This window comes from Rhineura floridana, chromosome 13 (genome assembly GCF_030035675.1).
Source record: "Rhineura floridana isolate rRhiFlo1 chromosome 13, rRhiFlo1.hap2, whole genome shotgun sequence".
Taxonomy (NCBI): domain Eukaryota; kingdom Metazoa; phylum Chordata; class Lepidosauria; order Squamata; family Rhineuridae; genus Rhineura; species Rhineura floridana.
The window spans coordinates 37,613,301-37,630,377 of NC_084492.1; the positions used below are offsets into that span (position 1 = coordinate 37,613,301).

Genomic DNA, 17,077 nt, shown 5'->3' on the forward strand with positions numbered 1-17,077 from the left:
TTAAAAATGTTTTTAATGTTGTTTTGTTTTAATGTATTTTAAGGTTTTTTATGATGTTTTAAAGTGTTTTTAGTGTCTCTGTTTGCTGCCCTGGGCTCCTGCTGGAAGGAAGGGTGGGGTATAAATAAAATAATAAATAAATAAATAAATGGAGCCACCAGCTGCCACTGACAAGCACCCTGTTTTGTTTCCATCTCTCCACAGAGGACAGTTTGCTCTGCTCTGCTGCCCTTCCTGGATGAGGGCACTTAGCAGCCCTGTGGCTGGGAGAGAAGGAGTTAACCAGGAAAGTGGATCTCAGGAGCTCTTGTAGCAGCGGAGGGCCCTGGAGCATGCAGCATCCTGTCTGCCTGCAATGGAATTCTTGTCATGCTCTGAACTCCAGGAGTTTGTTTGCATTCTGCGCACAGCGGCACAGAGCCTGCTGTCGGAGTCATGCTGCGAGAAAGGGCAAAGCCCTGCCGAGATGAGAGAATGTGAGGCACTGGGAGAGCCTCCCCTGGCATTTACACCTTAAAAAACACACAGAAAGAACAAAAAGGAAACCCACTCACAGGCATTTTTATTTTTTTTGGAGAGAGCTCTGCACATAAGCTCTTTCTCAGCAAAAGGCAGGATGGAGGTGAGCCAATGGTACTGGAGAGGCTGCAGAGGAGGTGGCATATGTGTGTGTACAATAGTTCCAGGTACCTGGGAGGCAGAAACTTCACCAACTGTACTGTTGGGGTGCCTGCTTGGTAAGGTTTGGGAACATGAAAACCAAGCTGATAATTTAGGAAGCGGGGAAAGCAACAGGCGCCTACTTTGAGGCACAGCTGGCCTCTTTTCCTGTGCCAAAACCTTGATTCCTGTTGTGTAAACCGTACTGGTCCTGTCATCACCTCTCTCTGCAAGAGGAAAGGACAAATAAGGGACTGGCACATGTGGAAATTGCTCTCTCTCTCTCTCTGTGTGTGTGTGTGTGTGTGTGTGTACACACATACACACACACATCCTGTGGGGCTTAAAACTCAATTGGATTCAAATCTGGTATTCTGAAAGGCAAAGCAATGGGCACAAAAGGACTGCCCTCATTTACAAGCTGTACTTGCATCGGTTGTTTAATGCAGGCTAGTGCTGACCGAACTGCCAACTGCCCAGCCCTCCCACAAATGCCACATGCTGTAGGGCAGAATACCTGACAAACCATATCATCCACAGTGGCTATCTATAGACCTCTCTTCAGAGCAATTTTAAGGGCCTGTTTTTTAAAATAAGGATTTGGCATCCCACACTGAGTCCTATTGCTGAACCTGCATGTACAAAAGGGCACAAGCATTTCCCAATTAGTGCTGAGGACATTACAGTGCATTGCTTGAGCACACAAAGGATACACACCTTTGCTCTTTGTCCAATTTATTCAAATTAGGGCCATCAGCACCCAATTAAAGAAATATTAATCACACAGGTTTTAGCTGGGTAAATGTGCATAGCTTGGTATAACAGGAAAAACAACCATTTTAAAGAAATAAGCATACTTTCTTAGTTTTTAGGGGATGCAAGCACACCATCAACTAAAAGAGTCATTCCTGCCCCCCTTCTATCTATACCCAAATGTATATCCGCTGATTAATAAATCACAGGGCACCAGTTTTTTACAAAATCAAAATGATTTCACTTTTACCAATGAATCGACTAGCAGCGCAATCCTATACAGGTTTATCTAGAAGCAAGTCCCATTCAGTTCAATGGGGCTCACTCCCAAGTAAGCAAATACAGGATTGCAGCCTAAATGCTCCTTTGGGAGGAAGGGCAGGATGGCAATTGAAATAACAAAACAACAACAACAACAACAACAATGTTGCAACCCTAATTAAAATGTAGTAAGCCACTGAGACTCCACACATTGCAGGGGTTGCAGAAGTAGAAAAAAATTGGGGAGAAACTCTAAGGAGGTGTGTGGGAGGCCCAAAAAAGCCCAGGACTCTGCATGCTTAGTGGCCATAGAATGCTGGCTGACTTCTGTAATGTGGAGGACTGAAAACTAGTGAGGAAGGTGAATGGAATGAACTAAAGCTGAAATAAGACATGGCTTGCAGGCTAGCATCCTGAAAAGGAGTCCTCTATACTGCAACACTCTGTTGCAGGCCCCATGTGTGACAACTAACAGCTGTAGACAGAGCTGCTATTCTCTGCCATGAATTTGTCTCATTCCCTCTTAGAGCACCTAAGCAGGTGGCCAACACCACATTTTGTGGCAGTGAATTCCTAAAGTTAATTAAAGCATCGTGTTGTGGAATGCAGACTTTTTGTCTGCCCTGAATCTCCTTGTCAGCCAATCTCACTGGGTGACCCCGAGTTCTGGTATGATGAGAGAGGGATAAAAATGTTTCTTTCCATCTACTTTCTCCAGCACCATTATAGCTGTCTGAGGAGGTGTGGGGAGAGGAACGCCTCTTGCTGCAGCTTTGGGGCAGAAGATGCGGTGCAGGGATCCCGGAGCAGAAAGCAGCTCTCTATAAAAGGGAAACCACCCTTCCTCCCTTCCTACTTTCATTCACATTAGCATTTAAGTATTTATAGGCATCCCTGCAGATGGTGAAAAGGAAAAAAGGAGCCTGCCATTCTGCTTAGCAGCTTGAGAGGCTGGATCTTGGCAAAAAGTAATTGCAATAACCAAGAAGCCAGAGTTAAAACCACTGTGCTCTGCTCCTGCCCTTTGCAGAACAGCTCCGGGATCAATTGCATGTCTAGCAAAAGTGAGCCATAACTCTTCTTCTTTTTCCCTGTGCAGCGACCTTCCCGGTGGTCTCTTGTGAATGAACAAGATTATTAAATAATCCAAGGAGGCAACAATGGGTGGACATGATGGCGGCGGCGATGCTGAGGATTCCCTGCAAAGGATGCCCAAGTCCCCCTTTGTTTAAAAACACCAAAGATGCTGCTCCCCTCCACCAGCCCCCCCTGCCTGCCTCATATCTGCTTCCATCACAATGCCATTAGTTCTGAGTAAATATGTTCTCAATTGTCTTGAGTGAAGCCCACAGGGAGGCTTCTGTTGAAAGCAAAGAGCCTGGGGCTATCACTCCCAACGATGCTATCAGCCCAGGATTACAGAGTGGGAAGGAATCAGAAGCCCTTAGAAGTCAGAGGCTTCCTTTTTAACATGTCCTTATCAGCTTGCCAGTTAAAACACAGAGTTAAATAAAAGGGTAACTGCCTACAAGGCGTTAGAAGCAAAGCCGCTGCGTGCAGATACTGGGGTGACAGAAGGTGTGGGGGGGAGGAGGGAGAGGAGCCTGAACAACAGAGAAAACAAAGCCTGGATTCTGTGATGTATTTCTTATCCGATCCCACCCACCCGCCTCCATTTTTCGGCTACTGTTTTTCCTTTCGTACAGGGGAGAGGAGGAGGAGAACAGGAAGCTGCTTTGTACTGAGTCAGACCACTGGTTCATCTAGCTCAGTAATGTCTACACTGACTGGCAGCAGCTCTCCAAGGTTTCAGACAAGGGACACATTCCCAGACCTGCCTGTAGAGGATTGACCCTGGGACCTTCTGCCTGCAGGGCAGATGATCTGTCACAGCCCTTCCCCTAAATTGTGTGGCCAGCCTGTCCCAAGCCTTGAAGCGGGTATGTGTTAGATGAAATCATAGAGAATATAAAGAAAACTTCATCCAATGCATGAATGGACCTCAACATGCACAACTGTGTCATATCCTTAGGATATGACTCCCCATCCACAGGGGGGCAGTACGTGGATTCAGAGGCGGTATCTGAGTGGAAGAGTGAACTGCCTTCAGATCCAGCCCTGAACTATCCTATGACCACAGAGACACTGGCACAAGAGTAGCTCGTTGTGCCAACACCTCTCTGGCCTGAGCAGATTGCATTGCCCTCAGTGGAGTCATGATCTCCCCAGCATAGCTGGAGTCAAGAGGAGTCAAGGCTCCTTTAACTAAAGAGGCTCCTCTCCCCAAAGGCAGAGCTAGCCTCCCAGATGGAGCTGCAGTTCTATTTAAAGTTCCATCTCGGGCTGCCTGTTGCTGAAACAACATTTGAGCTTTACTCCTATGAGTCAGCTACTTAAATTTCACACAGAGCTGTCCAAGGTGCTATCTGCAACCTGATCATTAACGTCAGGTGTGGGGAACTTGTGGCCCTCCAGATATTGCTGAATTACAACTCCCAAAGCAAGCATGGCCAATGGCCACAGTTGTAGTTCAGCGACATCTGGAGGGCCAAAGGTTCCCCACACCTGATTTACTTGAACTTACCTTGCTTCTATAGCTAGAACCTGGACTTTGTTTCACCTCACCTCCCTTGACCCTGTTCTGTCTTGCTGAAACCTAGACTTTGTATTGCTTTGACCTGCCTGCCTGCATTGCCAGGGCCAGAAATATGGCTGTGAACCGTAGCTTGGGCCAGAACCTTTATACTGCTGTGGCCATTGCTTAGAAAAAAACAACTGAGGTTGTGGCATAGCAGATCAAAGAAATCAAGGGTATAAAATATATATCTTGACAGCTAGCTTTTGAAAACACAAATATAATGCATAATCTAAACATAAATTTGCAATTGCTGGTGCATCAAAGCTTGAACAGCAAATGAGGGACGATTACCTTTTCTTTGTGCAGCAACTACCCATGCTATCCAGAGAGACCGGGTAAAATTAGTTAATGAATTCTAGTCCTGTAGCTGATCCTTTCAATGGTCTCTGGTTTTCTTTTATTTGAGGTACGGTGCCTTTAAAGCCAAATATAAGATTTCCCAGGAAATTTCTGTTTAATGACCAATTTAGGAACATGGGAAGTTGCCTTACACTGCGTGAGAGCACTGGCTCATCCAGCTGCCTACTGTCTACACTGGCTGGCAGCAGCTCTGCAAGGTTTCAGACATGTGACCCTCCCAGCTCTACCTGGAAATGCTCAATCTGGTGTCCTCTTCTGTAGAGGCTATTTTGACATTTAGAAATGGCTGATAAGAAACCAAGGAAATGATGTCATTCCTGTAGTATTGTTTGTTTCATTTATCAATTTTAACAAGTTTCAAAGCAACTTGACAAAATACAATACAATATATAAAAACAATTTACAACCAGAGAAAATGTAAAACAACAGCAACTTCAGGAAGTCCTAGTGGTGTTATTGGCCCAGTAATGGTGCTGCTCTCGTCTGCTCCAGGGGCAGGGAATCTTTTTCTGTCACATTTATTTCTCTTTATTTATAAAAGCATTTATATACAGCCCTCTTGCAAAACATCAGGACAATATACAGCAGCAACAGCAACAAAAATTAAAACAATGCAAAACAATTATTAAAATGAATGGCTACTGAAGAGACATTTGAAACCACTGCATAGCCTGTCAGCACAAAAAAGTCTCCAAGAGACGCCTGAAAGTCAAATGCAAGCATGTCTACTGAATCCCCGCTGGAAGAGTGTTCCAGAGCACGGGATTGGTGACACCAAATGCCCAACTTCTACTTGAGGCCAGTCGGGCCTCTGTAATGGGGGGACAACTAGCAACACTTATCTGGATGATCTCAGTGATCGGGCTGAGATATAAGGGCTCTGGCAGTCCTTAAGGTACCCTGGGCCCAAGTTGTTCAGGGCTTTGTATATCAACACATCAACCTTAAATCTGGCCTGGTAGCATATGAGCAGCTAGTGCAGATGTTTTAGCAGATGTGTCACATGCTATCGTCCATCTGCCTGTCAGCAGTCTAGCTGCTGCATTCGGCACCACCCGGAGCTTCTGGACCATGTCCAAGGGCAGCTCTGCATAGAGCATGTTGCAGTAATCCAGCCCTGAGGTTACCAAAGCATGGCCTACAGTGGCCAAATGATCCCGACCCAGGCAGAGCTGGTAAACGCAGAGGTCACTTGGGCCTCTAATGACAAAGATGCATCAGGGAACACCCCAATCTATGCACCTGCTCCTTTAGAGGGGGAGCAACCCCACCCAGAACAGGCAAGGTGCCTATCTTCTGGTCATAGGAAACCAGAGCCTTTGTCTTCCCAGATTCAAATGCATTCCTTTGGGAGTAATCAGTTGAAAGCTGCATGCCAGCGATGAGTGGAGGCAGAGCCAGTGGTGGACAAGCACCCCTTTTTCCCCTCTCTGCTGCCCCTTTCCCCTGCTCCCCCAACATGAAATTAGGTCGAAGCCTGCATGTGGCCCTTAAGGCAAAGGTGTCCATCCCACCCCCTAGGAGAAACCAGGGTAGAGTTCCTTTGAACAATGTCTGATAATTACAAAGACTTTGAACAACATTTGTGCTACTTTGGAGGGCATTAAGGACAAACTTTCTCCTATTCCTGGTTGCTCAGACTGGCTTATTAAGATACTACCCCTTTTAAAAGGTCTAAGCACCCCACAGACAAATAAACTGATGCCGGACCCCCAGCCTACATTTGTCTTGGACTTGTGGAAACGTGGAAGATTGTAAAATCTGCAAGCCAAGATCAACCAGCAAGACTGAAGAACTTGACGTCTAGGGGGAATTTAATTGTAATTCTAGACCAGGTGGAATTCGAAATATCACCACTGCCAAACACATTTCTACCTAGCTGGTAGGGGGAAAACAGGATTTTGCAAAATCTGAATGAACCGCTAAATTGGAGGTTGTACTTGATATACTGAGACAAAGGAAATCCTAGAGGTCAAGGCTAAGCAGATCTCCCCAGTCGGCCTGACTCAACCACCCTATCTTGCCAGGCCACTCTGGATCTACCAAAACATCCAGGTCTTAGCCTCTAGGGGCATTCAGCAGCCACTGGAAAAGCCCTCCCTTCTCCCAGCCTCAGGCATATGTATTTCTTGCAGCGGGCATACCCTGCTGATAAGTCATATGCAACATTTGTAGGAGCTCATAATTAAGCCATAATTTAAAACAAAAAAAATTAGTATTAATTGAATTTATGACTGGGAGAGACAATGTAAACAAACAGGGGGGGAAATATCGCATGCAAGGATTTTAATTAGACATGTTTCCATTTATAGCTCCTGTCGAACTGGCGCAAGTGATTTCCCTCTCAGGTGTGAATGCCCACAAATGGAAACAAAATGCCTGCCCCCAGAGTGGGGAACACCTGCTTCTCTCGAGGGACTGGAAGGTGCCAGGAAAAGCCACTGCCAACTCACAGCGTGGTATTGTGGTGTGCCATCTGTTTAACCGTCTCTGTGCTGGCTGGCATCAAGGAGAAGAGAACAAGACCAGCCAAGTTCAAGCTCAGGGGCTTTTTGGTCTTCTATCCTCTTAGAGTTGAAGGGCAAAAGGACTCAGAGCGAAGTGAACAGAACCTGCAGTGAACAGAACTAACAGAACAGACTGAAATTCTGTGCCAAGACGACATCTATTCTACACCTGAGTGGATTTCGCAAATCAGGCACATCTGCAAATGTTGCATAATTTATCCTGCTTCTGTGAGTCACCAGGGAAGGTCCAATTGCTGGGCAGAGGACTGGCATTCTGCCCTCTGACCCCTGGAAGTCCTGATCAGTCGCTTTGGCTTCAGGGGCCCAAACGTTTTTAAGCTTAAACTGACAGAAAGAAATCCATCAATGTCTGAAGCAGATATTGCCAAATATTTCCAGAGGTGCAGGCAACTATGTGGAACCTACCAGATTCTACTGGATTTTAATCTGATGTAAAAACATATTCTGAGGTTTATGAAGTACACAGCAACAGCTGCTTAATTTACTAGTTCTTCTGACATACTTCCTGAACTGCAAAGTGGTCAGAAATTGTATTTTAAAATAAGCATTCTTGCACATTAGTGTCATATCCACATTTTGAAAATCCTCTTTCGGTGGTGGTGGTGGTGATATTCTTTCGATATTCTTTCGGTCACAATCTACCAGGAAAAGGTAGCATCCACATTTGGGGAAAAGTAGAAAGCTACAGATATGACCTGCATTCCAGTTAAAGAATGGAATCATTCATATTTATTTAACCTATTTCTATACCACTGAATATATATAAAAATCTCTAACCCGTGTACAGAAGGGGAAACAGCAAATGTTATAAAAACAACTGTGTGTATACTGTGATACACATTGAGATATGTATCTGATTTATAGCTACAGTTCTTAAAGGCAATCATATCCAAGGTGGGATGGACAAGCAGAAAACCCTGCAGAAATAACTGGAAAGATTTTGCACATCCTCAGGATACATGCTGCTACTTCCAAACAACAACTCCTCCTCTCGGTATGGCAAATTCAAGCCCTACGTTCTGTGCGATACCCAAAGCATTTGCAGAAGCTTGCAGGGCGGCCCTGCCATTAGGCAGAGGGAGACAACTGCCTCAGGCAGCGGAAGTTGGAAGAGCAGTATTCCTTTCAATTGGAGGACAGATCTCTGTGAGTCACACAACCTGCCCTGCACCCCTTAAACTAGCTTGCTGCCCCCAGGTGCCATCACCAGTGTTGAAACTGTTGGAAGTGGGGCAAGAGCAACTCCTGTTTTGTCCTTTTGTTCATGTTCCAGAAGGGAGACAGAGTTAGGGTCCTTCAGATGGATAGGCTTGATTACCTTTACCTGTGATGCTCTGACTGACTTCCACATCTTAAGGGAAGCTTATCTGCCCCTCCTCCCCCCGCCCTTTCCTCTCTTCTCTTTTCCATTGTCTGAGAGAGAGGAGACACCTTTGTCTCTGTTCTCTCCCTCCTAGCCATGAGGGCAACTCCCATGCCTGGGTGTTGCGCCTCCAACTTAGTTAGAACTAGGTATGCCTTTCTATCTACTATGTATTTCTATAAATAAAGTACCTTTTCTTATTTTACTAAGTCTTAAGTCTCAGTGATCCTAATGCAGGGCAAAAGCCTGCTTTCTTAGGTAAACACACACACTGGCACACTCACATTTCAGACCGCTGTTATTCTCTGCTTAACAAATATACAAATTTACACCACAACAGAAAGAAAATTCAACTGCTAATCCAGTCGGTATGTAGTGTGTGGGTGTGTGTAAGTGCACATGCCATCTTATCCTTTGCCTCAGGCAGCAAGATGTTCTAGGCCAGTCCCGGAAGCTTGTAAGATGCAAATCCCTAATTCTGACCTATCAGAAACGCATAGGCGGAGACTGCGACTTCCATAAAAGGAATATTAATAAAAGCTCTGAATGCCAAAAAGCAGGATTTGGTTACATACAAAAGAGCTGCATTGATTGCATTTGTGTGTCTGCACCAGCTCAAAAGCAAGGAAGCTTAATAGAAACGAGTCAATGTTTTAAAGCCCCACATCAAACAAGTTAAATAACTCTTACTTTCTTAACGACATATTAATCAAAGTGCATTGATTCTTGAATCACATTCTGTTACTAGCTGCGCCTTCTCTCTTCCCAGCCCTGATGCAGGCATTAAGGGAGTTTTATTCTGACAGATACAATACAGCAATCAATAAAGTCTTATTATATGGAGCTGATATGCATGGATTTGCTCGCAGGATTTATGCACCACTTTCAAAGCCAGCACTATTTCATGTCTCTGCCTCAACCTGTAATTGAAAATAAATCTCTCCAAATACTCCCAGGTTCTAGCTTCCTGGATGTATGGGCGAGTGTGAATAGAGTTGGCCTTTCCTCGGGGAGAAGAACCCGGCTCTATGATCCTGCCTCTCTCATGCTATACAACAAGTGTTCTTCCTGTGGGAGAAATCCTTTGCACAGCAGGGGTGATGCACAGAGACACTCGAGATGAAAGCCCATCTTTCAGCTGAATTGGCAGAGCCATTTGGTGCTCTTACATTCACTTCCAGTGGATGAGAGCAGGAAACGTTCTTGGCAGATTGCGCCTACAGTGCAAGGTCTTGAGAGAATGCAAAAGCAACAACTGGGTGTGACACTACTGTGGCAAGGAGTGCTGTTTTTCACACCACCATTTCTCAACACTTTGCAATTTAGGAAGTTCATCAGAACTGTCAGCACAAACAGTTGTCACTGTACTCCTCACGAACTTTGGAACACACTGCTTGTCTTGCTTGCTTGCATGATCTGGAACTACCTCCTCTGCATTCACCAGGATCACTTCTGCTTGTGGAGAACAGCTTGTGGTCTTGGTGATGTGGGCTGTGTTTGTTTTAGGAATTCACACCATTGGGGTATGTGGCTGATGTATAAGGTCTACATTAACCAAAATGACCTTTCACATCCCTCACAGAAATGCACAGAAAGTTCACTAACATTCCATGACACCACAGAAGCTCAGCCTATGACTGGGAGGGTCTCGCACACACAGGCAGGCAACCACCAGTTTTAAGCCTATTGTACGTGGGACTGTTCACTGGCATGTCAAGATGCAGAAGCTGCTCCTTAACGTAAGCTCCTTAACAGTTGTAAGAAGAGCTATGGCCAGCTTTGTTATTTCCCTTCATAACGACACACACATAAGCACATACTATTAACAGCACACACCACTGGGCATTTGTTCCCACCTCTAGCTCTCTTACTGACCCTGGTAGACTTCAGCTGCCCTACCTGCCTAGGGCTTCGGAGCTCCACCTTAATGTGGCTCAGTCCATCACAAGGTGCAGCATGTTAGCATCTCCATGTGCTTTTGCTGCTAGCCATTATTCTTCATTTGCTGACCAGCTGGTTTCTAGGATTGTCATTAGCAATCAGCAAAATGCTGTATTATAGCTCAAAAGTTGTTAGAGGCAGAGCAGCGCACCATCACCAGGTTTATTTTGCTCCAATTGCGCTCCCGCCCCAACTGAGCGCCTGCTTCCATGTGCCCTTGAAAAATGCCACATCAACGGCCTCCTCACATTGGGACCTTTGCCCAGGATGGGAAGGGGGAACATGCACGACAGCATTCAGACACACGGTGGGAACCAGCTCTGGTGGCCCAAGATGCCTTTTAATTGCCCAAGGGGGTAGGTATGCAGTCCATATCTTAAGTACCATCGTCCCTTCACTTGTTCACTCACTGCTGCCTTTCTCAACCTTTTCTCTTTATAAGTGGGTGCGCCTGAAACAAATTCAGTGACCATGACCAGAAAAATTGTGGGTGCCTGGTTGCATGAGTGCTTAAGAACCTAACATCGGCAAGTAGGATTCTGAGATATTTTCCCCAAGCCTTGATAGAGCGGTGGCAGGAAATGCCCTTGTTGCAGCTATATAATCTGCTTTATTTGCATTCTTTTGAACACTATGGCACTCATTAACACTGTTTAACTCATTCAAATGCATCCTCTAGAACTCACTTAGTAACAGTCATTTCTGCTGCTGCTACAAAACCTGAGGAGTAGGTATCTCCCCAGGATTCACCATGATACAAATGGAAGAGCCCGTGCTTCATATCTGTGGTGTCTAGCCGGGTGTATTCTGTGCACCCAAAACAAGCACAGAATTCAAGCTTCTGAGCATCTCAGAGCCTGGTGAAATCACAGAATATAAGCGGGGAGCTGTGCAGGACTCAGATTTCTGCCATTCAGCTTGCAGAACTGGCCTTTTCTTGGGGAAGTATTTGTGCACGGATACATCAGTTGATATTTTGATATATTCCATATACCTGTCAATAACATAAGAGCTTTTAGACATTTTATTTATTGGTATTTTCCCTGTATTTGTGTGTGTGTGTATAAATTGATTATTGTTAGACATTTTTTTATTTTATTAACTTTTGCGCATGGAGGGGCCGTAGCTCAGTGACAGAATACATGTTCTGCATGGAAAAGGTCCCCAGGTTAATCTCTGGCATCTCCAGTAGGACTACATAGGCACCCAGTAAATTGCCTTACGCTGAGTCAGACCATTGGTCCACCTAGCTTAGTATTGTCTGCACTGGCAAGCAGCGGCTCTCCAGGGTTTCAGGCAGGGATCTTTCCCAGCCCTACCTTGAGATGCTGGGGACTGAACCCGAGAACTTCTGCATGCAAAACAGATACTCCACAACTGAGTTATGGCCCTTCCCCTAACAGGAGCATGAAAGGCTCCTGTCTGAAACTCAGAAGCCTCGCTGCCAGTTTGTGTAGCCAGTTCTGAGCTCAATGGACCAAAGTTTCGGCGCAGGTAGAAGGCAGTTTCCTATATTCCTTCCTAAGTATCGTATGTGCGTGCAAACATAGCTTTCTGAACAGCTAACAAGGCAGTCTGAGGCTCACGTTTCACTGTTGATCAAGCAGCATCACCCTCGGAAATATGTTGCCTACAAAATGTTTTCAAAGGATTCAAAAACAGAACAGGAGGGAAATCGGGAGGAGGGGAGGATGTTATGGAGGAAAACAATCAAAATGCCATCACTCTCTTCTGTCTCTGTCAAAGGAGATTAAGAGTGGTAAATGGAGGCCTGCTTCCCAGGTATCTCCAGCTTGCCTCTAATTCAGAGGAGCTGTCGTTTTATGCTCCCACCCACCCCACTGCCAGCATTTCTAGCTTGGAAGTTAAAATTTGGCCAGTGAAAGGGTTAAGTTTAATTTATACTGATTTCCATTTAATATCATTCTCTCCCCGTAGGAGCCAGCAGCTGTGAGCTGATTGTAGTTTTTCATTATGCAGTCTGTATCGCTAATGGTCTGTGACAAAGGCATGCCATCTTCCAGGCCGTACCCCCGAGAGCCAATTAAACACACATACTCCCTTCCTGTTTGCGGTGCATTACAATGAAATTAAACCGAATTTCAAAATCATTTTCTCCTAAATACATCTCTTTACAATAATTAATGCATGCTATTCCTTTGCATCTGAAATATTCATCAGGAGGGTCAACTAAAAAAAAATCTTTCTTGTAATTTCTTTTAAAAAATGATTGTCCTGCAATGCTGCATTGCCCACTAACATTAAGCTGCAAAATCTTGCTGCTTGCATGAGGACTCGCTGCGGCATGAGCAAAACCTGTCAAACAGCAGCTCTCATTTAAGTTACAAAACAAACTGCCAAACTAGCGGAACACACATAGTAAAGTTAAGGAAAAGGCACCAGAAAGTCAGATGGGAGCATTTAACTCAGCCATTAATGTTGTTGCTATGTATCTGAGCGTCCAAAGTGCTTCACATACATTATCTTGTTGTAATCCTTACAACAACCCAGCATGGTAGGCCAGCATTATTATTATTATTATTATTATTATTATTATTATTATATCATTCTTTTGGTGTGACAATACCTGCTCTTTGGAACTCCCTGCCTATTAACTTCAGGCAGGTGCCTCCAGAAAATTCTGCAAATTACTTGGGAAGATAGGCGGACTAATGTTACCGTATTGGAAGAAGCAAACACCACCAGTGTTGAAACAATGATCCTCCAACATCAACTTCGCTGGACCGGCCATTTTGTTCGAATGCCTGATCACTGTCTTCCAAAGCAGCTACTTTACTCCCAACTTAAGGATGGAGAACGGAATATCGGTGGGCAGCAAAAGAGGTTTAAAGATGTTCTCAAAGCTAATCTAAAAAAAAGTAACATAAGCATCGAGAACTGGGAAGCCTTGGCCCATGAGCGTCCCAACTGGAGGTTGGCCATTATCAAAGGTGCTATGGACTTTGAAGAAGCACGAGTACAGGGCGAAAGGAACAAACGAGCTAAGCGGAAGGCACGTCAAGCAAATCCTCATCGCGACCATCTTCCATCTGGAAACCTAGGTCCTCACTGTGGGAAGCTGTGTGGATCCAGAATTGGCCACCACAGTCACTTACGGACCCACCACTAAAGACCTTGTCTTGGAAGACAATCTTACTCGGCCACAAGTGATTGCCAATGAGTGAATGAATGATTCGGCACCTGCTTAAAACTTTTTTGTTTAGGCAAATGCATAGATGTTGATCTGTTTTAATCTTTTTAGTCTGTTCTAATTGTTTTAAAATGTTTTTAATTACTTGCTTTAATTACTTGTTATACTGGTGATTTTAATGTTTTTTGTGAGTCGCTTAAATGTTTTCTACAATTAAGCAGTATATACATTTTGTTAAATAAAATAAATTATCCTGACATTGCAGATGGGAGGCTGACAGCAGCTTGCCCCTAGAACACTTTGCAAATCATTGCAGGGAAGAGATGTGAACTGGAGACGTCACCAATTGTAGGTCATTTTCTTGGACCCTTTGCTACATTACCTTCCTTCCTTGCACATTCAGCCCAAACGACACTAAACAAGCAAGCAATACAGAAAGGAAACGTCCCCTGTGTGCAAATGAAGGCGAGGATGGGGAGAGGCTGAGCAATGGCAATGAAATTAACCAGACACCCAAGCATCTTTTGCTATGTACAAGATTAATGGCAACCAGGGTTGAACGGAGGAATATCCCATTCAAACATATTTACTGATACAAACTGCAGCCTGCTGTGGCGAGTAACAGTAATGGAAAGGAGGAGTCAAAACAAGAGGGCTTTTGGGTCAAACACAGCTCTAAAGCCTCATCTGCACTGTACATTTAAAGCGGTATCATGCCACTTTAAACAGTCATGGCTTCCCACAAAGAATCCTGGGAAATGTAGTTTGTTAAGGGTGCTGAGAGTTGTTAGGAGACCCCTACAATTCATTGAGTTCCTTCGGAAGAGGGATTGATTGTTAAAACCACTCTGGGAGTTGTACCTCTGTGAGGGGAATAGAGATCTCCTAACAACTCTCAGTAGCCTTCAACTGCAGTTCCCAGGATTCTTTGGGGGAAGCCATGACTGTTAAAGTGGTATTATAGTGCTTTAAATGTATGGTGCGGATGTGGCTCAACAGGTACCATTGCATTCCAAGCCTCAGCTGTGACTGCTCTCAAGCAGAGAGATGGAACTAACAGAATGGGCCACTCCAATTGTACAGCATTCACAACAGGGGTGGGGATGCTGTTTCACTTCATGGGATTTGGCTCAGCCAAGCATGCAGAGAAGCAGCAGAGACTCCATGGTTCAATCCCATGTGCAAATACCATATAACTGTTTCACTGCTGTAGCCACAGCACCAGTAGGGCTAGCTGGACATGGGTTCAAATTCTGCTCAACGCAGAACAGGAAACTAAAGCATACACTGAATCGAAATTATGCTATCTGACAGACTTGTTGAAAGGACAAATGGGGTAAGACAGTTCAAACAATATTTGCATGCAAGAGGTATAAATGATACATTAATTCAGGGTTAGCTAACAGGCGTTACTGGATTATAACTCCCATAATCCTTGACCACTGGTGACGCTGGCTGGGGCTGATGGGAGCTGAAGTCCAGCAACATCTGGAGGGCACCCCATTGCCTATCCCTGCATGAATTTATCAGTAGTGCAGCCAGCCACAAGTGCTACATCAATTCATGGTTCCCAGTCAATTAAATCAGGGCTGAAGATCTAGTCTTGTGCCATGAACCAACATAGGGTGGTCTTAACTATAGTACACATTCCACAAGGTGGTCCTATCAGCTATGTAGGTAGTTGTTTTATGCCAGGTCACTTAGCCTGTCCAGCCCACCTACTACGACTCGCAGAGGCTCTCCAGTGTCTTAAGCAGATCGCCTGCTATTTGATTGCTTCATCAAGGGATTGAACCTGGGACCTTCTGCATGCAATGCAGGTGCTCTACCACCCAGTTCTGGCCCCTCTCCAAACAAGGTACCTGTTTTGAACCAGCCGTCAGGAGTAAAGGCATCTCTGGTCTCCTTAGGTCTGTTCCAATATTCCATAAATACTGTAGGTCCCTTTACAAAGAGCTCCCCTTCTTTGTCGTCAAAACCCGGAGTCACCTGGGGAAACATAGACACAATGTACTTCGCTAGCACAAGTTGCTTCCATCCATTGTCCTCAAATAGCTGCATAATGTATAGCACAATGAGCGAGAGGATCCTGACCCTCCCAAGACAGGAGCCTGGACACCTGTGAGACTGACCTAATATCCATACCATACATTTAAAACACATTTGATGGACATTTAAAGCACGTGACATCCTCCAAAGAATCCTGGGAGCCGTAGTTTGTTAAGGATTCTAGGAATTGTAGCTGTGTGTGTGATAAACTACAGTCCCCAGGATTCTTTAGGGAAGCCATGTGCTTTAAATGCGTGGTGTGGATGTGGCCTGAGAACTGTTACATTGCATCAGGTGCTTCCAGGGAGAAGCTGAGTGCCTGAAACACCAAGAATAGGCCGGTGCCAACCTATTTGCAACAGCAACCTTTTCTCAGACCTTCCAGAGCTTGGAAAAGTTACTTTTTTGAACTACAACTCCCATCAGCCCCAGCCAGCATGGCCACTGGATTGGGCTGATGGGAGCTGTAGTGCAAAAAAGTAACTTTTCCAAGCTAACCTGCTTCACAACATCTAGAACAGGGAAGGCAGATCAGGGTCCGGATCTGAACCTCCTCAAGGTCAGAATTTCTAGACTGCTGCTGACCCAGAGTCACTAGGCTCTGAATATGCTCTCTCAGACCTTCAGGAAATGTAATGACCCGATTACCACCAGGCTACTGAACGTGCCATCCTGCAGTGCAGTGAGCAGAGCAATCCGGCCCTTTTGTCTTTTTAAAACGCAGAATGTCCTATGCCCTGGGAATCTGGTGTGTTGGTGGTAGTAGCGGTAGTAGCAGCACAAGATCCCCAGCCAGGTGGGCAAGAGAGAGTTCCAGCAAAGTGCACACCCCTGCTTGTGTGACTCAAAAGGCTGGATGGGTTCCAAATTCCTTATCACCTGAGCTTGGATTCTGGCAGAAGCTCAACTCCCTCTCCCTCCTCCCTGTCTTATTTGGAGTGCGACTCCTTGGCAGCAGGCACCTCTCTGTTGTGCCATTTCGCGATATGACGGCTGGCTTGCAAACAGTAAAACAGAAAACCCGTGACGTTATCTTAATAGGATTTTGCTTCTTGAACTCAAAGGGTTGATAGCTGTGCTCCCCAGTGCCTGGGAACATGTGGACCCTTTTGGCACTGTCAGCTTGCAACGTTTGAACACTGGGGATGGGGTGGGGGAGAGAAAGATGGGGGGATTAAAACAGAGGTTCAAGATGCTTGTGTGCATCTACGGCACACCCACAAACTAGACACACAGAGAGAGACACACACACACCCCTAAAACTTGAAGTTCCCAGTGGAGGGCTTCCTCTGCAACCAGATTGCTTGCTCTCCTTTCTTCTTCAAAATCTCCAAGGTACCCTTTTGTTGATACACCGGATCTAAGTTACAAGC

At 45.2% G+C, this 17,077-nt stretch overlaps 1 protein-coding gene across 4 annotated transcripts in view; it reads right to left on the reverse strand.

Annotated features, from left to right (window-relative positions):
• Nucleotides 1-17,077, reverse strand: part of ACSF3 (acyl-CoA synthetase family member 3) — a 91,765-nt gene that overhangs the window by 20,810 nt on the left and 53,878 nt on the right. For 3 of the 4 annotated variants that reach the window (XR_009758859.1, XM_061594420.1, XM_061594422.1), the window contains one exon: nt 15,518-15,644. The exons of the other annotated variant lie outside the window; for it this stretch is intronic. Coding sequence is in view for 2 of the 3 variants with exons in the window: in XM_061594420.1 (XP_061450404.1) it covers nt 15,518-15,644 (127 nt within the window). In the remaining variant the exon portion in view is untranslated. The remainder of the gene's footprint in view (nt 1-15,517; nt 15,645-17,077) is intronic. 4 annotated transcript variants of the gene reach the window in all.